Source organism: Lemur catta, chromosome 2, assembly GCF_020740605.2.
Source record: "Lemur catta isolate mLemCat1 chromosome 2, mLemCat1.pri, whole genome shotgun sequence".
NCBI lineage: Eukaryota > Metazoa > Chordata > Mammalia > Primates > Lemuridae > Lemur > Lemur catta.
The window spans coordinates 57,275,965-57,298,234 of record NC_059129.1 but is presented as its reverse complement, the minus strand read 5'-3'; the positions used below and the strand labels follow the sequence as shown (position 1 = coordinate 57,298,234).

At 38.0% G+C, this 22,270-nt stretch overlaps 1 protein-coding gene and 1 long non-coding RNA gene across 3 annotated transcripts in view; one reads left to right on the top strand and one right to left on the bottom strand.

Annotated features, from left to right (window-relative positions):
- Positions 1 to 21,695, top strand: part of RHAG (Rh associated glycoprotein) — a 31,829-nt gene extending 10,134 nt beyond the window's left edge. Inside the window, exons 2-10 of one of the 2 annotated variants that reach the window (XM_045543714.1) lie at positions 2,246 to 2,429; positions 3,412 to 3,562; positions 5,860 to 6,007; positions 13,254 to 13,420; positions 14,925 to 15,062; positions 15,968 to 16,089; positions 19,900 to 19,973; positions 20,180 to 20,253; positions 20,952 to 21,695. In XM_045543714.1, coding sequence (XP_045399670.1) covers positions 2,246 to 2,429; positions 3,412 to 3,562; positions 5,860 to 6,007; positions 13,254 to 13,420; positions 14,925 to 15,062; positions 15,968 to 16,089; positions 19,900 to 19,973; positions 20,180 to 20,253; positions 20,952 to 21,017 — 1,124 coding nt within the window. In that variant the 3' untranslated portion in view covers positions 21,018 to 21,695. The remainder of the gene's footprint in view (positions 1 to 2,245; positions 2,430 to 3,411; positions 3,563 to 5,859; positions 6,008 to 13,253; positions 13,421 to 14,924; positions 15,063 to 15,967; positions 16,090 to 19,899; positions 19,974 to 20,179; positions 20,254 to 20,951) is intronic. The other variant, XM_045543715.1, reaches the window with a different exon arrangement.
- LOC123632930 lies at positions 13,683 to 18,436 on the bottom strand. Its single transcript, XR_006733507.1, has 4 exons — positions 18,296 to 18,436; positions 16,366 to 16,562; positions 16,032 to 16,224; positions 13,683 to 13,856 (listed from the first exon to the last, which is right to left on the bottom strand). It is a non-coding gene; the product is annotated as an uncharacterized LOC123632930 (long non-coding RNA).
- Positions 21,696 to 22,270: the final 575 nt, after the last annotated feature.

Sequence of the window (22,270 nt, the reverse complement as noted above, 5' to 3'; positions counted from 1 at the left end):
AACAAAATAAAGTAAATAAAACAAATTGTAGAGCTAGAAGACACTTTGGACATCATCTAATCCAAACCTTTCTTAAAGGAGGAGAAAACTGAGTCCAGTGAGGTTTAGTAAAATCATAGTAAGAGTCATGCATATTCACTAAGTTCCCCTCCAAACTAACCTACCATCTAAATTAAATATTTGCATATACAAAGTAAATGGTAGCAAAACAATTTGTAAAGAAAGATAAATATATATGGTCATCTGTGAAGGAAAATAGGTTGATGTTAAGTGTACATGCCCATCAACAGGCCAGGTATAATCCCAGTTCCAGGAGTCCCTGGGTAAGTATAGGATGAGAATCAGCACCTGGGGTAGGGGAGAAGGGTTTGGACAGAAAGAGAAGTCCTCAACTGACCCCACAGGAGGCTCTGAAGCTGGGATTGTCCAGCTGCCATTGTCCTTTCCTGAGACAAAGGATGTTCATGTGAATTAGTCATTGGGTACGAACTATTCTGGGGCAGGGCTGTGACCTTGAGCAAAACAAGAGCATTTCTAGAAAGAATTGAGAGCTCAGGGCTATCAGCTGGCAGCATTCCCAACAACAAGAGAGATGGCAGGAACAAGTCCTATGTGAATGGGGGGTCTGGGCAGTGCATCCCAGCATCCACTACAGCAGACAAGCCTACTTGGGACCACAGTGTCTCACCTTCAAACACACAGCCTCACAAGCTTGGTGGTAGAACAGAGGCGAGAAGGACCCAAGGGGTAGTGACTTGTCTCCACTTGCCTGGGGGTCCAGAGCTCTACCTTGGTTGTCTTTACACTCCTGCGGTGATCAATGAATGGAGAAATCGGTGGCATCAAGCCTGACTTCAAATGCTGACTCCACCCTCTGGACAAATTAATTGACCTCTAATGTCAGTTTCCTCCGGGCTATATTTTCTAAGCATGTCCTCCCTCATGCCTATTTCTGCTTAAACCTCTGGCAGTAATGGTTAACACTAATTAAACACTTAAATGTTTCATTTTCTTTCCCTGGTTTTGCATTTGTTCCCAATTTGATCTCAATTTGTTTTGTGTGTCTACTAGAATGAACCACGAGAAATTGCCAATAGTTGACCGTTTTGAATGTTCAACTACTTTCAATGCAAAATGCAAAAATGCAATGGAAAAATGCCAATTTCATGTAAGGTTCACCAAAATATATGTTTCACTAAGTTAAAAGTTTCTTGAAGGAAGAGCCCATGTTTTCACCATCTTGCATTTGATCACGTTTTATTTCTATAGCACTTTACTGTATAAAAATTCCCTACACGGGTTATCTCACTCAGAGCAGTCCTGTGAGAAATAGGGCCATTTCAATCTTGCAGATGAAAACACTGAAGTTCACAGGAGTAAATACACACAATCATGGGATTGAATTGGGGAACCTGAACCCATATCCCCTGACACTAAGTCAAGTATTTTTTCCTTGAAAGGACACAGCTTTTATGTTTGTTCAGTGCTTCATGGTTTATAAAGTGCTAACAAAGATATTATCCCTTGTGGCTCAAAGAATGATCTGGCAAGATTTTCAGGGCTGGTGCTATTATACACATTTGATAAATAGAGGTTGTAGTTCACTCATTTATTCATTCATCCATCAATCATTTATTGCTGCTTCTGCTATATGCAGCCTATCATGTCAGGTTCAGGAGAGCAAAAGATGAATGTCTCCTAACCCCTTCAATCAAGAAACTCCCGATCAAGGGCAGAAAATGAACACCTCATTCACTAATTAACTATTACAGTGTGGTGCATGCTAAATAAATGCTAATACTACATGACAAATGATAAAGCTGAGGTATATACAGAAAGTTGTGTAAATGAGAAGAGGAAATATTAGTTTCCCTGGGAGTATTGGGAAAGTCTGCAGAAGGGAGTGATGCTAACCGTGTGCTCTGCAGATCTTTCACAGGGTGGGAAATAATGAAAAATTCCTCAGGGAAAGGTTGAAAGGCACACTGGTATGAACATGACAGCGCATAGTTTTCCCCAAAAAGGCTCAAGTACTCAATAACTTGCCAAGGTCTCGTGGCTGGTAAACAGCCAACTTGGCCTTGGAACCACGCTTTTGCTTTCCATGAAGGCTCTCCTTTTGCAGTGTTTTATGTAAAGTCGGTAGCATTTAATAAATGGGTATACTATGATGTAACACTTTTCGTCATGGTCTTCTAATGCAGATTTTCTTTTTTTTTTTTTTTTGGCCTCTGCTCTTTTTCAGTATTCCAAGATGTACACGTCACGGTATTTGTTGGGATTGGCTTTCTCATGACCTTCCTGAAGAAATATAGCTATAGCGGTATAGGTATCAACCTGCTCATCGCTGCTCTGGGCCTCCAATGGGGCACTATTATGCAAGGTGTTCTGGACAGCTATGGACACACAATCCACATTGGAGTCAAAAAGTGAGCATGCTTGCTACAGTCTGAATGTTTGTGTCCCCCCAAATTAATATGTTAAAATCTTAACCCCCATGGGGATGATATTTGCAGACCCTTTGGGAAGTGACTAGAGCACGAAGGTGGAAAGTTTATGAATGGGATTAGTGTCCTTATAAAAGAGGCCCAAGGGAGACTCCTTAATCCTTCCACACTATGTGAGGGCACAGCTAAAAGAAAAAAATCTATGAACCAGAAAGGAAGCCCTGACCAGATACGAAATCTGTTAGTGTCTTGATCTCAGACTACCCAGACTCCAGAACTGTAAGAAAATAAATTTTTGCAGTTTGTAAGCTACCTGGTTTATGGGATTTTGTTATAGTAGCCCAAACAGACCAAGATAATTCCTTATTTTTCAACTACTGTGTTTTCAGATAAATTATTACTATTTCTCTGCAAGTCCCTTGTCGTTCAAGCTCTGAACTGGCTGGCAAATTGTCTCCCTTAGGCAACAGAAGATTTTTGAAATCCAAGGATCCATGTCAATATCTTGCTCTACTGAGCTGGATCATACATTCATGTCTATAACTCCTCTGGTTTCACTTTAAGAGTACAAGAAATCTCCTCTCACAAAATTATTATTCTTTCTATCTCAGCTACAGAGAACAAACATCTACCATTAGTTATTTTTTGAAGATTGTTTTTCAAATGCAAACATGTGTTCTTGTTGTTGTAAACAAACCCGCTAAGAAACAATTCACTTATCATATCAACAAAAATAAAGTAAAACTCTAAATGAGATAAAGGACTGGTAAGTCAAGATTAAAAAGTAGGGCAACTAAAGAGTATATGGTGAAAGGAAGAGAAGGGAGCTAAGGAAGTGGGAGAGGCACATACAGTTCAGGTGGGAGAGGAGCATGCACTTTGGATACGGTGATGCTATAGCTCATCACAACCCACGGTTTTGTTTGGGGTGTGTATTATACTTCATTCTTTCCTTTCCCCTCAGCATGATAAATGCAGACTTCAGTGCAGTCACAGTTCTGATTTCTTTTGGAGCAGTCCTGGGAAGAACGAGTCCAGTCCAAATGCTGATCATGACAATTATAGAAATTGCTGTTTTTGCTTACAATGAATATCTGGTTGGTGAGATATTTCAGGTAAGGGTTAGAGAATTTATACTTACCTAGCTTTGGGCATCACTTCTGGCCACCACTCATAATAGGTGCCCACTCTACACAGGAGCAAAACCTTAGTGAGAGGGATACCATAGCAAATAGTAGTATTAATAATAGCCATCATTTATTGAGTGCCTTTTGTAAACCAGGGATTTTATATACATAACCTCATTTCATCTTCACAACATTTTATGGTAGGTATTGTTGTTATTATCATTAATGCACAATAAAACTGGTGATCACAGATGCTAAATGACTTACATGAGTCTGAATTCACACCCAGATTTTTCTAACCGTACAATTCTTTTTTATTATGATGTATTGCCTATCAATGACCAATTCCTGTTTATATTTCAACTGCTAGGTGAATAGCCCTAATAGCCCTATATAAAGCCTTATACAGGCTTTGTTGAGGCCTATGTCAAATTTCTTCCCCTCCGTGAAACTTTCATCAGTTCCCCCAGATAATAAATAGAATATTTCTGGACACTCTCCAGTATTTTCTTATTTTGTTTAGACTTCTGTTAACACTTAATTCAACAGCAAATATTTTTACAACTTTCTAGGTATTGGTGACTCAGTGACAAACAAAATAGTGAAGGTCCCTGTCTTTCTAGAGCTTATGATCTAGTGAAGGAGACAGAAATCAAACAAGTAATTACACATCCACCCACCCACAGAAATACACAAATACGCATACAGCAATATTATTATAAATTGCAATGTATGCTATGAAAAATATGTGTGGGTGGGGGCAGATAGCTATGAGAAAGTGTAACTGGAAGACCTAATTTAGATTGTAGAATCAAGGAATAGTTCTCTGAGGAAGTAACAATTAAGCCAGACCTGAAAGGTACCCATGAGTTTTTCAAGTAACTGATGGGGAGGAATGAACTTTAACCCAAAGTAACAGCAAGTATACAATCTTTAGTTGGTAATGAAGATCTAAAGGAAAACCTTTAGTTGGAGCAAGGTATAAGGAGTTGACCTGTACAAAATGGAGCCACCAAGGTAAGGAGGTCAGATTAACAAAGATCTATAAACTATGTGTGTTGGCTGAATAAAGACTAATTTGATGTCTCCAGAGGAAGAAACGAGGCAGGTTCTTTTGCTTACAAATACGTGATTATTTAAAGAGAAGCACAAACTGGGAGCAGTGACACATGTCTGTATTCCCAGCTAAGGCTAAGGCTAAAGGACTACTTGAGACCAGGAGTTCAAATCCACCCTGAGCAACATAGCAAGACACCATCTATAAAATTAAAAGACAGAGACAGTCAGACAGACTCATGTTGTATTTGTTAAGTCCAAGCATGATTAATTGCTGCCTCCCCTCCCACCCTCCGGAAACCACATGGTGAAGCAGGGCAAGATTTCCCAGCTAGGAGAGGACTAAATGTGGCTGGGAGGCTAAAGGTTGCTAGAAAGGTCAAATATTTTAGGAAAATAGTTGGTCTCATTCCAACCAAGTGCGGATCTTCAAGGGGACTGAGTTTGTCCATGCCTTGTCAGAAAAGGAACAAAAACCAGGAGAATCTTTATACTTCAATTTGAGCTACTTTGAAAATTTTAAATATATAAATTAGTATCATTTTCCTGCCTATAGATACAGAGAAATGTCTAGAGTTTGGCACGCTGAACTTTAGAGACAGGAAACATAGAAAACTGGTTCAAATCCATACCATGTCTAAAGAGGGACCTAAAATATATTTCTTTAAATGAGTCTTGGGCCTTAGCTGGTTTTCAGGTCATCATCTAGCAGTGAAAACCTATGACTTTTTGAAGCTTCAAGTCTTGAGTAGCAATTAAGTGAGCTTTAACTGTGATGTCAGGGGAATGTAAATCATCTTCGCTTTGTATCAAGTGCAACACATATTTCACTGGGAAGCTCCATCACCTGAAGAAGTACCCTAGAATGTACTGAGATCTTGCTAAGGACCTAGCACTATATAAACACTATCCCATCTAAGTCTCACCACAACTGTTAGGTGGGTAATATTTTCCCATGTTATAGGAACATATTCAGACAAATTAGTAATATGTCTAAAGTCACAATGCAAGGAAGTACCTGATGGGGAATTGAAAGTCAGTTCTGCATGGCTCTAAAGCCTGTACTTTTTCTATTTTACTACCCTTGTTTACCCCTCTTTCTCTGACACATTCTTTCTCTCTTTTTTTCTTTATTTTTTAACTAATGAAGCAGTTCTTTCATTGACTTTCCTCCTTTAAGGAGACTCAGGTGCACCTCTATTTACACGAATGCCCTTTTGTCTCCTCAGGCCTCTGACACTGGAGCATCGATGACCATTCATGCTTTTGGGGCCTACTTTGGCTTGGCTGTAGCAGGCATCTTGTATCGATCTGGCCTGAGAAGGGGGCATAAAAATGAAGAGTCTGTGTACCACTCAGACATGTTTGCAATGATTGGTGAGTGTGGATGAACTTGCCTGATTTTTTTTTTAACTTCAGAATATTATGGGGGTACAAATACTTTGATTACATGAATTGCTTTTGTGTAGTTTCAGTCAAAGTTATAATTGTGCCCATCAACCAGAAAGTGTGCGTTGTACCCATTAGGTGTGAATTTATCTACACTGTCCTCCCCTCTCCAACCTGCTTTATTTCTGTTGAGTTATACTTCCAGATGTGCACATGAGTGTTACTTGATTAGTTCCAATTTAATAATGAGTATATGTGGTGTTAGTGTTTCCATTCTTGCCATACTTTACTTAGCAGAATGGTCTCTAGTTCCATCCAGGTTGTTACAACCTTCACCATTTTTTATGGCTGAGTAGTACTCCATGGTATATATATACACCACATTTCATTAATCCATTCATGGATTTATAGGCACCTGGGTTGATTCCACATCTTTGTGATTATGAATTATGCTGCAATAAACATTCTAATGCAAGTGTCTTTTTGATAAAATAAATTTTTTTCCTTTGGGTAAATACCCAATAGTGGGATTGCTGGATCAAATGGTAGGTCTACTTTTAGTTCTTTGAGATATCTCCATACTACTTTTCATAGAGCTGTCCTAGTTTGCTGTCCCATTTTTCTTTTTTTCTTTGGGCCCAGGAGTTAAAATCCACCCTAGGCAACAGAGCAACCCTCATCTATAAAATTAAAAGAGAGAGACAAACACACAGACAGATAGACAGACTCACATTGTATTTATTAAGTCCACACATGATTAATTGTTGCCTCCCACACCCTCCTGAAACTGAATGGTGAAGCAAGGAAAGATTTACCAGCTGGGAGATAAGTACCTCAGTGTACAAGTGTATATGTATTTCTTTCACTTCACATCCATGCCAGCATCTGTTGTTTGGGGACTTTTAGATAAAAGCCATTCTCACTGGAGTTAGAGGATATCTCATCGTGGTTTGGATTTGCATTTCCCTGATGACTGGAGACGTCAAACATTTTTTTCATATGTTTATTGGCCATTAGTCTATCTTCTTTTGAAAAACTTCTTTCATGTCTTTTGCCCACATTTTAATGGGGCTGTTTGACTTTTTTCTTGCTGATTTGCTTGAGTTCATTGTAGATTCTAGTTATTAGCCATTTATTGGAGGTATAGCATGCAAATATTTCCTCCCATTCTGTAATTTGTCTATTCTCTCTATTGATTCTTTCCTTGGCTATGCAGAAGCTTTTTAATTTAATCAGGTCCCATTTATAAATTTTTGCTGTTGCTGTGATTTCCTTTGGGATCTTTTTCATAAATTCTATGCCTAGACTAATAGCTATAAAAGTTTTTCCAACATTTTCTTCTAGAATTCTTAAAGTTTCATGCCTTAGGTTTAAGTCTATTATCCATCATGAATTAATTTTTGTGAGTGGTGAGAGTTGTGCATCCTGTTTCAGTCTTCTACATGTAGCTGTCCAATTTTCCCAGCACCATTTATTGAATAGGGATTCTTTTCCCCAGTGTATGTTATAGTCTGCTTTGTCAAAGATTGGATGGCAATATGAGGATGGTTTTGTATCTGGGTTCTCTGTTCTAATTCATTGGTCTAGGTCTCTATTCTTATTCCAGTATCACGCCATTTTGGTTACTATAGCCTTGTAGTATAGCTTGAAATCTGATAAAGCAGTGTCTTCCAATTTATTCTTTTTACTTAAGGTTGATTTGGCTATTCAGGCTCTTTTCTGTTTCCATACGAAGCATAGAATTATTTTTTCTAGATCTGCTAAAAATGATGTTGGTATTTTAATGAGGATTGCATTGAATGTGTAAATCACTTTGGGTAATATAGGCATTTTAACAATGTTGATTCTGTCAATCCATGAGCATGATATGTTTTTCCATTTGTTTAGCTCACCTATAATTTACCCTCTCAGTGAGTCATAGTTCTTTTTGTAAAGATTTTCACCTCCTTATTTAAATATTTTCCCAGGTATTTTACTTTCTTTGTTGCTATTGTGAAAGCTATTGAGCCTTTGATTTGATTCTCAGCTTGACTGTTGTTGGCATATAAGAATACTACTGATCTGTGTACATTGATTTTATTCTAACTTGAGACTTTGCTGAATTTATTTATCAATTCTAGGAGTCTCTTGACAGAATCTTTGGGGTTTTCTAGATATGAGATCATATCATCAGCAAAGAGTAATAGTATGACCTCTTCTTTCCCCATTTGGATACTCTTGATTTCCTTCTCTTGCCTGATTGCTCTGCCTAGGACTCCAGCACTAGGTTTAATACAAGCAGTGACAGCAGGCAACCTTGTCTGGTCCCAGTTCTATGTGGGAATGCTTTCAATTTTTCCCTGTTCAGTGTGATGTTGGCTGTGGGTTTGTCACATATGGCTTTTATAATTCTTAGGTATGTTTCATCTATGTCTATTTTGTTAAGAGTTCTTATCATAATAGGGTGCTGAATTTTTGTCATATAGCTTTTCTCCATCTACTGGGAGGATCATATGGTCTTTATTTTTGCTTCTATTTATGTGAGTGAATCACATTTATAGATTTGCTTATGTTGAACCATCCTTGCATGCCTAAGATGAAGCCCACTTGGTTGCAGTGAATTATTTTTTTGATGTGCAGCTGAATTTGGTTTGCTAGGATTTTATTGAGAATTTTTGCATCTATATCCATAAGAGATATTGGTCTGTAGTTTTCCTTTTTTGTAGTGTACTTTCCTGTCTCTGTTATCAAGGTGATACTGGCTTTATGGAATGAGTCAGGGAGGATTTCTTCCTTCCCGATGTTATGAAGTAATTTCTGCAGTATAAGTACCAGTTCTTCCTGGTAGGTCTGGTAAAATTAAGGTGTGAAACCATCTGGTCCAAGGAATTATTTTATTGAAGATTTTTTATTGTGACTTAAATTTCGTTCCTTGTAATTGGCTTTTTCAGGAGTTCTATTTTTTCTTTACTGAGTCTAGGGAGGTGTGTCTTCACAAGAATTTGTCCATTTCCTTCACATTTTCAAGTTTATGTGCATAGAGATTTTTACAGCACTCAGTGAGGATTTTTATATTTCTGTGATATCAGTTGTAATATCTCCATTTTCATTTCTGATTGAACTTATTATAGTCTTTTATTTTTTGTTTCTGGTTAATCTAACAAGAAGCTTATTGATTTTGTTTATCTTTTCAAAGAACCAACTTTTTGTTTCATTAATCTTCTGTATAATTCTTTTATTATCAATTGCATTTAGTTCTGCTATGACCGTAGTTATTTCTTTTCTTCTTCTGGGTTTCGGATTGGTTTGTTCATCCTTTCCAATTCCTTGAGATGAGTCATTAAATTGTTGATTTGTGATCTTTCTCTTTTTGGATGTAGGCATTTAAGGCTATGAATTTTCCTCTTAGGATTACTTTTGCTGAATCCTACAGATTTTGATAACTTGTGTCCTCTTTGTCATTTGGTATGAAGAATCTTTTGATTCCATCTTAATTTCTTCCTTGGCCCAATAATTGTTCAGCAGCAGGTTGTTTAATTTCCATGACTTTTGGTACAGTTGAGAGTTTCTGTTGGAGTTGATTTCTAATTTAATGCCACTGTGGTCTAAGAAGATGCATGGTATAATTTCTATTTTTTCAAGTTTGTAAGACATGTTTTGTGGCCTAGGATGTGATCAATCTTAGAAAATGTTCCATGATGAGAGGAACATTTATTCAGTAGTTTTGGAGTAGAATATTCTGTAAATGTCTATTAGGCCCATTTGTTCTAGAGTTCCATTTAAGTATATTGCCTCTTTATTTATTTTCTGCTTGGAGGATCTGTTCAGTTCCATCAGTGGGGTATTGAAGTCCCTGGCTATTTTGATGCTGCTGCTTATCATTTTGTTTAGATTAAGTAGGCTTTGCTTTATGAATCTGTGCACACCTCTGTTAGGTACATAAATATTTAAAATTGTTATATGTCTTTTTGTGGAATTGTTCCCTTCACCATTATATAATGACCGTCTTTGTCTTTCTTTACTTTTATTGATTGGAAGTCTATGTTATCTGATATGACAATGGCTACACCAACTTTCTTTTGGTTTCCAATTGCATGAAATATTGTTTTCCATCCCTTCACCTTGAGTCTGCATGAGTCATTGTGGGTTAGATATATTTCCTGGAGAGAGCAGATACTTGCCTTGTATTTCTTTTATCCATTCAGCCATCCTGTGCTTCTTCAGTGGGGAATTCAAGCCATTCACATTTATTGAAAGAATTCATAAGTGGGGTGGATTTCTGTTCATCCTGTTGAGTAGAACTTTATTTCTTTGTTTTACATCTTGAGCCATTGTGGTATCTGGGCTCTGACCTTTAGCTTTTGGGTGATTTTACACTGGTGGTGGTCTATTGTGCTGATCAGTATATAATGCAGTTCTGAGTACTTCTTGCAGGGCAAGTCTGGTCTTGTCAAATTCCCTCAGTGTTTGCTTGTCTGAGAAAGTCTTTATTTCTCCCTCATATAAGAAACCTAGTTTTGCAGGATACATAATTCTAGGCTTGCCATTACTTTGTTTGAGAAGACTGAGCATAGGACTCCAATCTCTCCTGGCTTGTAAGGTCTCAGTTGGGAAGTCTGCAGTTAGTCTGATGTGTTTTCCTTTGAAAGTCACCTGATACTTTTGCCTTATGGCTTGTAGAAGTGCCTCTTTCATGTTTTCTTTGCCCAGTCTGACGACTATGTGTCAGGTTGATTGCCTCTTTGCAATGAATCTCTCTGGATTCCATTGAGCTTTTTGTACCTGGCTATCTAGACTGCTAGCAAAACCAGGGAAATTTTCCTCAATTATTCCCTCAAATAGGTTTTCCAACTCTTGTGTATTTTCTTCTTTGCCCTCAGGGATGCCTATGATTCTTATGTTAGGCACCTCTTATTTCTTGTTCTATCTCTTTGACTGCTTGTTTAATTCAAAGGTGTTGTTTTTCAAGCTCTGGGATTCTTTCTTCTGCTTCATCTAACTATCCTTAAGGCTTTCCACTATGTTTTGTATTTCCTTGAATGAATTTTTCATTTCTAGAAATTCTGTTTGATTTTTTTAATAATTTAGTTTCTTTAGTGAATTTTTCCTTCATTTCCCGCATTGTTTTTGTGGTCTCTTTATGTTAGATTTGTATTTTTTCTTGTATTTCATTGAGCTTCCTTTCAATCCATATTTGAAATTCTTCATCTGTCATTTCAATCTTTTCATTTTGGTTAGCACCATTGGTAAAGAATTATTATTTTCTTTTGGGGGATGTCCTTTCTCTTTGATTTTTTATGTTTCTGGAGTTCTTTCACTGATTCCTTGTCATCTGGCCTCTCAGTTGAGACCTGGGGGTGCTAGGCCTGGCTTATGGGCCTGTCTCAGAGTTTCTGAAGATTGATCCCTGACTGTGCCAGGGAGAGAAGTACTGGTCCTGAGTTTCCTGTGGGGGGTTCTAGCAGGTTTGATGAATTTATCTGGTTAGCTCTGACCTGCTCTCTTCACCTTTTCCCAACAGTGTTTTGTGAGTTAGGTCCCCCAGCTTAATCTCTGAGATAGTGGGTGGTACTTGTGAGTATGAATCAGCTATTCCCTATTTGCTTGAGTTGGAAGGTGCTATGCTTAGCTGTGTGGTGGTTCCCCCTGTCATTGATTGAAGTTTGCATGGAAAAGCCAGCAGCTGAGATGTTCTTTTGTGCCTATGGTAATCTCTGGTCCCCCAGGTGGGTACACGAATGCCCCAAGCTTTAGGAGGGTTCCTGCAGCTCCCAGGGGGTTGCTGGATCTCCACTCCCCCTGAGGTGGAGGGAGGAGCAAGACAGATCATGGCTGGATTTCAAGAGCCTGAAGAGTTTTGCAAAGCCTCAGTGGGGCTCAGAGGTTGGTTTTCTGGCCACGAGGGGGAGCCATTGGTATGAAGTTCAGGGCAATCTCTCCAAGTCAGGAAGGCTGTTCCAGAGGGAGGGACATAAAGACATGAGTGCTAAGGCCCTGGGTCAAGCTCTTTCCACACTTGCTCACTAGTGCGGTTTCTCTGCGGGGTGAGGTGAACACCCTCCCTATTTACTGGAACTCCACAGCACTCTCCCATCAGATCAGTCCATGTGAGCTCCCTCACCAACCAAGCCAGCTCTCAAACTACCACTCAGTCCGTGTGTCTGACCCACTAATGTGGGTCTCCACAGAAGACCTGCAGGTAGGGGGATCCCCAGTTGTGCACCCCTGTTCTACCATGAGACCCCAAGGAGAGTGAGGTAGGCCTCTCTATCTGCAGGGGCCTCTGCCAGGGGCACACTTCCACTCGGGCGAACCAGCTCCATGTGAGTTTCTTGGCCCAATCTGCACTCCTTATTGCAATGAGTGGGGGGAGGGGCCACTACTCCTGTCCAGCCGGTGCATCTGAGGCAGTCAGTTGTCATGAGAACTAGGGAATAGGCGAATTCACTGCAAGTGCCACACCGCTATCCAATATGGTGGTTCTCCAGCAGGGGTAGGGGATCTCCATTCTTCAGCTCCCGGCCACACTCTCCCATTGGATATAGCCATGAGGGCTTCCTCACTGCCCAAGTCCAAGACCAAGACCTCGCCACTGAGTCTCCCTGTGCCACTCTCGTGTCCGGGGAGCACCAGGTCCAGCCCACCTGTCTAAGCCATCAGCACACGATGTGGAAAAATGCTGGTAGACAGGAAACTCACAAATTGCAGCAGCTCTGTTCTCCACAGTGGGTTCAGCAAGGAAGTTTGCGAAGGTCTCTAGGTGTGGGAGGGGAAACCCCCATCACCCTTTCACTGGGGTACAAGCCTCTATGGGTTTGGTCCATGCCGTAAGCTTCTCCTCTTTATCTTCTTCCTTCTCAGCTTTGCAATCTTTCTCGGTGGGGTCCCCCCAGACGTCTCTGTTGTCTCTCCCTGTGATCCACACCTGGGCTACAACTGCTCTTCGCTCTCCCATCCAACAGTCCACCTTCCAGCCAGGACCATCCCACAGTTGATGTCTCTAGTTGGCCTGAACTTGCCTGATTCTTGTCTATTTGGTCAGGGATGAGGGAAGTTTAACTCCAAAGTGGGTGTGAAGATTCTCAAAGACAAACATGCTTTGAAAATGACTTTGTTTATGCTGGCTCAATGCTCCATGTTTCTCCTAACTGTTAAGCCTAACACTAAGAGACATTGTCTGCACCCGAAGCAAACTGCCTCCCCTGGACTGTCTTCCATATTCAGAACTAATATCCCTTCTTGTGGTTTATTGCAGGGACTCTTTTTCTTTGGACGTTCTGGCCCAGCTTTAATTCGGTCTTTGCTGAAGCTGGAGACAAGCAGTACAGGGCCATCGTAAACACATACCTCTCTCTTGTTGCCTGCGTACTCACAACCTATGCAATCTCCAGCCTTTTGGAGCAACGAGGCAAGCTCAATATGGTAAGTGCCATAGTAGCCCCCATGAACATTTCACTTAGCAACGGTGACAATTGTTTGAATAAGTGATAGATCATTCCTGCTGAGCTACCAGGACAAATCACAAAATTGCAAACCTTGGAGAATGTTTTGAGTGTAAAAATTATTCATTTATTCATCAAATTTGTACTCAGCAAATTTAAAAAAATATTCTCAAGGAAATTTACAGTCTCATAGGGACTGAACGTAGTCATGTAAAAATCAAAAAGACCTGAGGTATATTTCTTTAATGATAGTGCTAACTGCTCCCAAGTTCTTAGAAAATCTTCCTTAGAAACAAGACTTGTCGAAGAGTAGAAAAAGAAAGTGGGATGGCTCACATTGATTCTATTTTCCCAAATGCAAATATTCTTCCCAAAGAAATAACAACTAAATTCAATGTGGGATCCTCAAAAGGACACTAGAAAAGAAAAATGTCATTAGAGGGAATAATTGGTAAAATTCATATAAGATCATTCATAGTATTGTGTCAATGCTGTTTTCCTTTCTATGGCCATGTGAGACGTTAGCAGTGGGGGAAACTGGGTGAAGGACATACGGAAACTCTCTGTAGTACTTTTGTTACTTTTATGTATCCAAAATTAATTTAAAATAAAATATTATTTTAGACCCCCCTCAAGTTAGTCCCTTGAGTTTCTTGCCTGTGAGCTAGAGAAACATCAGTAAAGAAGTAACCTTCAGATAAATCACTCACTCTACTTTTCTAACCTGGGGGAGGAAAGGGATATTACATTAATAATTTATTTCTTAAGAATGACTGACGACATATATTTCAATTCTCCACAGATTGTCTCATGAGAGATCATTAAAAACAATGATTAAAAGAAAAAAATCACACATGTATAGTTCAGTGGTTCTCTTTTAAAAGTACCGATAAACTCTGCTCCTCAAGTAGAACAGCGAGAATGTAATTATTTTGAGGAATTCTGGTAAACAGAAATTGATTCCTCTTTCTTCCATCCTTAAATGTTCTCAAGACATTGACACTTGCAAAAAACTGTTGTCTTTCTTATGGAATGTGTACATTTCAATATCTCTACATTTCTCTTTGAATACTGGAATATCCTAGACTACAAAGCAGACTGCAGTCATAGTTCTCTTTTGGTTCATGATACCACACATGTGTTCCAAAAACTGCATCAATAGGCAAATCTGCTAGAATATTTGCTCTATAAACTCCTGTCCTTCCACTACAACTTCTTTTGATTTTCTCATATGCCTCCCACCCCTGGTCTTATTAACCTGGTTACTCATCCACTACCAAAGGACCCTGGCAGGAAAGATAGCAAATGCCAACTGCTTGGCCGAAGAGCCTTCCGTAATTACAAAGAAGCCTGTTTTATAAAAATAATCAGCAGCCCTTTCAACTGAAGAATGTGTCAAGGGTGCACTGAACCCTAGATTCCTCCAGTCCTTCTGAACTCTGCCTGGTTCATCGCCCCTCATGCATCTTTCTGCCCACCCTCAGGTTCACATTCAGAACGCCACCCTGGCTGGAGGAGTTGCCGTGGGCACCTGTGCCGACATGGAGATTCAGCCCCACGGTTCTATGATCATCGGGAGCATTGCGGGAATTGTCTCCGTGTTTGGATACAAATTCCTGACTGTAAGTACATCAGATGCTCTGAGTCACTATTTCAATCTACACCATTTTCTTCTCACATTCCCCCAGCAGGAAAAAAAAAAAACCTTGAAGTTTTCTTTTATAAGCACTTTTCCTTGTTTGGAGTCCATTTGCCTGCCTCTCAGAAATACTTCTCATATTTCAGTTGTTTTGGTGGTTCTGCTCTTTCCTGACTTCAGGATAGCAGGAGAGAAGCTGATATCAGTTATTTTTAATTTTCTATGAATTACATGTTAAGTACTTGTATGTAACTTTTCTTTGGGGCCGGTTCATTGAAATTGTTGATGTTATTCTTTTGTTTTGTATAATTAAAGACTCTGCTCTTCTGAGGGATTTAGGATATAAGGAGTAGGACTTGAAATCACACCCTTCGAACTCCTCCACTAAAGATTTAAATGGGCAATTTTGCCACTAGTATATTCAAATTCTCTGACTTAAGTGGACTTCAGATATGGATGGAGAACTGAACTATACATAAAATTTTTTCTTCTGGCCAGGGAAGAAAATGAGATATAGGTCAGAGGATAAAAAGTAGCAGATCTGTAGGATGAATAAATCTAGAAATCTAATGTACATATGAGCCTATAGATCATAAAATTGTACTGTATGTAGGATTTATGCTAAATTAGTAGATTTTAACTACTCTTGCCACAAAACAAAAAAAAAAATGGGTTACTGTGTGATATGATGGAGCTACTCATTTGCTTCACTATAGTAACTTTTTTTACTTTTCTATGTATATGATAACATCAAGCTATATACCTTAAATATATACAGTTAAATTTATGTATAAAAAATTCTTCTTCCTGGTTATTTATTTCAGTTATAGAGCCCAGCATAATTAGTGAGTAGTAAAATAATAAGCCTTCCTCCTTTTATAATTTTAGCCATTTTTTGCTACTAAACTGAGGATTCAAGATACATGTGGCATCCATAACCTGCACGGCTTACCTGGAGTGGTGGGAGGGCTCGCAGGCATTGCGGCAGTAGGCATGGGAGTGTCTAACACGTGAGTAAAAGACTAGATTTTCCTTGTCCCTGGTTCCGTGACGTTTTCTCACACTCCCTGAGATATCCAGTGATGGAAGAACAGTTCAGGTCACAGTTTGTAGGTATTGTCCATATTAGAATGAAAGAGACACAACTGAGAGAAGAGAATTAGAATAGAATTTTATTGGAAAATGTGTTTTAGCTAACATTGTTAATTATTTTTAAATTAACATTCATTTAAATGTTTCTACCATAGACAACTGTCTCCTAACAGATAGTATAATTTGATAATCACCATCAGATTGCAGTAGGCCTACTCTTTTTCTTGATCGCTCCAAAATGTAGGAGGGAGCACATGGGATGCATTGAACAGTCATTTCCTTGTGGTCTCCACAAAGAATGAGTTAGGATAATGTCTAAAGTAGTTGGCTCTGCAGAATCAAGAAGACTGGCATATGGCCCCAACCCGGCTCTGGTTCCCAGTTTCCTCTTCTGTAAAATAAGAAGATTAGACTATTTACTCTCTAAAATCTCTGCTAGCTCTAACAGACCTAGATTTTTCCCCAAGGTGGGAATAAATGTTTACTTAAACAACCAGCAAAAAAAAAACTATCAGTCAAACCCAGGAGAATGGAAGTGATGTTACAAACCATCAGTTGTCACTTTTACCCAACATTGGAGCAATTTGATATGAATGTCATGCATGCAAAACAGCTAGGAAGACCTTAAGTCCAGATTACTCAGAGTAAGTAAGGAGGAATCAGAATGTTCAATTTTTAAATCCAATTGAGGGCATAAAAAAAAGGTGAAAGTGTGTCTAGAAATGGCTCAGGTTGATCACTGACTAGAGTTGCATAAATTGAAAAAGAAAAATCTCCTTTTCAATTTTAGCAGGTTAAAATTTAACCCTATAGAGCCAAATACTAAGCAATATTGAAAAACTCATTTAATCATAGCTTCTACTGAATAGAAAGTTTGCTTCCTTCTTCATGTATGTAGTTAACCCATTTCATCTGCATGATTTTTTTTTACCCCTTTTGGAACACTGGAGGACAACCCAAAAATAACCACATTTTTATTAGTTCTTCCCAGGCCCTAAACAACTGTTGAGATCAAACACTAAAATATTTTAACACATTGACTGCTACAAAAAAAAAAAAAGAAAAGAAAATGTTCCCTTGGGGGCCAAGGTGTTTTATTAAAAAAATAGAATAAGAACTTCGAAAACAAAATGATTCTAAAACATGCATCAATAAAAAGTAGTATAAAAACTTGAAAATTAGTAATGTAAAAAGTAATGTGAAAACTTGAAAAATAGTGCATAACTCACATGGCAGTTAATATTTTAATGCAAATCAAGCATGATAGAAGCATGTGTCAATGAGCTCAACTCCTAAGTGTCAGAGTGTGCATGCAGGGGTCACTATGAGGTGCCTCGTGGTTAGGAATTCCTGAGCATCATGCCTAGACCGGTTCCACAGATACAGTAAAACAGGTCTATTTGGCTCTCAGGCTGGGCTCACTGACAGCCTCATTGGGGGGCCAGACATTGGGTAAGTCTCATGGTTGAGGGTCTAGTCCTTGAGTATGCAGGTTTAGAAACATCTCTTTGGTGGAGAGGGAGGGGAAGAGGGCAACGGCTGGGGAAGGGGAGGAGGAGAAAGCCTTGAAGGCCCATTCACCTGGTTAAAATTCACACATCTCACACCAAATAAAATGCCTGTCTGAGAGCCAAGAGTACTCACCTGTGTCTATTCAGAATATTAAAATGCAAAGCAGGTTTTTGGTAGGCATAGAACAAGGGAAAGTTAATGTTCTTAAGGGACACCTCTGCAAATTATAGCAGCCTAACTGTAATAATGCTGTTAATTTTGTTTAACTCAGTGTTTTCCAAGCCTATTTGATCATAGAATACTTTTCATCAAAAAATATCTGTTAACACCTTGTAAAAGATCTTGGCAAATTCGTGTAAAATTAATAGGCAGATTACCGAAGAAGAAAAATCAAATAAATACATATATATGAAATATTCAACTCATTAGTAATCAAAGAAATGCAAATTAAACAAGTTACCAGTTTTTCACTTATCAAAGTGACAAAGAATAAATAAATAATAATTCTGAATGGTGACTGAAGGAGAGAAATGAGGATATAAATTTTACAAATTCCTATTTGGAAAAGCCCTTAAGGGTTATATATAACCAGTGGGGTGTAATGGCTCACACCTGTAATCTTCACACTCTGAGAAGCTGAGGTCGAAGGATTCCTTGAGGCTAGGAGTTCAAGATGAGCCTGGGAAAAATAGCAAGATTCTGTGTCTACAAAGAAATAAGAAAAATTAGCCAGGCATGGTGATGTGCACCTGTAGCCCCAGCTACTTGGGAGGCTGAGGCAGAAGAATCGCTTGAGCTCAGGAGTTTGAGGTTGCAGTGAGCTATGATGATGCCACTGCATTCTAGCTTTGGCAACAGAGAAAGAGCCTGTCTCAAACAAACACACACACACAAAAGTATATAAGTATATATACCTTTTATTAATAATCTCATTCTAAATAGGTTTTATATTAGGAAAACAATTGAACAAGTTCATAAGCATTTTCAGAGGAGGATATGTTTTCACAGCATTTTAAAAAATATGATACACTAGAAGCACCCTAATATCAACCTAAAAACTATAATTATAGTATATTTATATAGTGTAATACTCTGTAGCAATTCAAATTGTGGTCTAATCTACATTTACTGACATAAAGGACAGTTAAGATATATTTAATGGGAAAATGATTATTATAGCATGATTGCATTTTTAGAAAAATACATGTTTTTATTTTACATTTCTTTTCTGATCTGAGAGGGACAGATTGGAATAGAAATGTAAAATTATGTTCTGATAGGATTCCAGGAATATTAAACTTTTCTCTTTTTATTTGCAGCTTCTAATATTTTTACAATGATATGTGTTATTTGTGCCTTTTTTTATATAGTAGAAAAATTTAAACCTTTCAAATAAAGAGAAAAAAAGAAATTTGAGTTTAGTGCATTCTCTCTCTCTTGGATGATGAGGCTGGAATACCAATACACTCTCATTTTGCAGTTGTTTGATTTACTGGAATCACTCATTCAATCTTTCAACCACTTTTTATTTAATTGTCTGCTATGAGTAAGGCACTGTGCTAAGGAGACTCCCATATTCCTAGTTCACCTTTCACTCATGTAACACCTTTATGCATTTCAATAGCCTCTTACCACATTTTTCATTCCCAAAATTTTAAGATATTTTTCACGACTTTCATTTTACGGTAATGACTTCTAAGACGACATATAGAGATAAATAACTTCAGTGCTTTGTCTCTACAATACATGCTGAATTTTTCTGATCTTATTGATAGATTTTCTAATTTTCTCTTAACTGCTTCTTTAGGAGGAAGTACGGAGAGCTGCTAGCCCGTGTTGTTTTATACATTACTCTACCCTCAGTTCCTAGAAGAGAAGCTATCACAGAGTGGATGCTCAATAAATTATTTATTGAATGAATCACATCAGGGATCAATTTTTTGAGTGCTAAATCTTTTCTAAGAAAGGTTTTATTATTCCTGGAGATACATGAAAATTTTATTTTTCCTTCAGTGTGTCTAAGAATTTTCTAACACTGCTTAAGAGAGTCAAAGAAAATAAAAATATGACAGAAAAAAATTTGTAACAAACGTTTGTGTTTGCTGGTATGTAATGCTGCCCTCTGGCCAGAAGATGGCAGACATCCACGCTCTCAGTAGGTGAGATTTGCTTGCTGGTGTCCAGAAAAACATGATTCTTTTCATTTGGCTTCCTAGGACTACCACGAGCATGCAGGCAGCTGCACTGGGTTCTTCCATCGGAACAGCACTTGCTGGAGGTCTGATTACAGGTCAGCATAAAAAAATGAACACTTCCTTGTACCTCATGCTCTCTTAATAAAGCAAGTCAATTGGTAAAATCGAAAGTGTTCAAAACTTCTGGCAGTAATTATGTCAGCTCAAGGGAGTGAATTTTATGACAGCATTTTTAATACTATGCAAGTAGATTTTTCTCTTTAGCGTCATAACATGACTTATTTTCCCTCCATCTTCATAGGTTTAATTCTAAAGATACCTATCTGGGGACAGCCATCTGACGAGAACTGCTATGACGATTCTGTTTATTGGGAGGTACTGTGCAGTATTCCAAACAAGAATGCAAATGGTGACTTTGCTAGTGAAAGTTTTGCTCACTTCAAGCCTAGATGTCTGTGTGGTGTATGTGTGATGAAATTGGAAGAACTCCCTATTTATAGAGAGAAATTAAAATTGTGTCCAGCCAGATCAAATCAGAAGTTGTGGTATTTTCCAAAGCAAAAACTAGATGAACAAGAGATAGAGTTTAACTGGCAAATGTCTTTTCACCCTTCTGAGAGCAATAAAAATGCTACTCGTAAAAATAATAGGATTCTGGGCAAGAGCGTGAGATTGAATACCGTATGTAAAAGAAGGCTGAAGAATTTGAGAGAGTATACATCAAGAGGTTCTGTGAATAACAAAACATCAACTTTTTTCTATCCTCCAGTTACTACCTTTACCCTGTTGACATTTTCTCCCAAATTATTTCCTGCAAAGCCTGAGAGGGATGGATAAATGCCTGAGTGATTTCATCAGGATTCCAGGGAGAATGGGTTTGAAAAGAGGGAATGTAATCAGAATGGATGAGATAAATACTTGTTCTTTTATTTTTCTCCAACTCAAAAAATTTTGATTCCCAGTTCTCTCTAAACTTGGATAATAATTACTGAAAATGCCTTTTTTTCAATACTAACTTTTAATAAGTCCAGTGAAAGAAAGTATTAAGTGCCCTAATTCTGTTTTCTTTAAAGGTCCCTGAGAAGAGAGACTATGACAGTCACTTCCATGACCACAACCTGCTGAGTCTTGAAGTCTGAATACCATTCCTGCACTCCTGCTTCCTTTCCCGTTATCTAGAATCAAGTTAAAATAAACAAACAGACAGTATCCAAAGAGAATATGGACCAAAGTGAATAGGTCCTAGGCCTCAAATGGCCAGTGTAAAAGTGTCCTTATGTCTGGTGCTGTCTCTTGACAGTCAATGATTGTTTAACTGAGGAAATGTGACTCACAAAACAGAGGTTCAAATGAATTCTGTCCAGAACTCACAGAGTGTTTGCCAGTGGGTAGGTACAGAGTGAAGATTCGATGTTTATTCTTGTATTTTTCCCAATAGAGGTTGATTTACACTGAAATCAGTACTTTCTAATTATGTCAGTTTCTTAATGTAGACACCATGTCTTCAGTCCCAAAGATTATAAAACTGAAGCCAATGAAACAACAATATATGTAAGAAATATATATGAGAAAGATGAAAGACATGAATATATGTAAAGCAGTAATAGAATTGTTTTAGGTAGTGCTTTTTTGATTTTAAAAATGGTCTAGCTAGTAATGTTATATCTTCACTTGAATATTCGTATTCTTAATTGCTTTTCCATGTTTACTCTTTGTAACAAGAGCTCAAATGCTATCTGACCAAAGTCTATCTTGTATAAAATTTCCAAGAATTTAATGTCATTATAAAATAAAGCATTAGTCTTTTGTTCTCCTTTCTTTGGTGGCTGGAATTCATTTTAGTAACCAGCACACACACACATGCACATACACAGAGTCCTCATATTTTGTCCATACTCATCAAAATATTAATATGTTCTATTACTTATGATGTATTTACCATAAAAGATCAAGTTAATGTCTCATACTACAGACTAAGTTATAAAGAATTGAATAATTGAAAAGGTAAGCAATATAGTCACATACAATTATTTTTAAGAAAATCAAATAACTATTTTTCTATCTGGAAGCTTTTAATATTTTTCTTCTATCTCTTGAGTCCTGGAACCTTTCCCGGATGTGCCTAGGTATAAATAAGCAAATCAGCCCCACCGTTAATTAATAGAACTTCAGTTTCTGAATGCTAGAACTTAAAAATTACAACTAACAGTGGATTATTTAATATTTTATTCTTGGAAAAATATCATTTATTTAAAGATCCTAACTATGTTACTAGTCATAGGTGACTTCCTTCAAACATACGTTTTCTTTTAAATAAGTTGTTTGAAGTGTTCTCCCTTCCTCTCCACTATCTTCTCCCTTCTGATCATCACACAAAAAAATTTTCATTGCC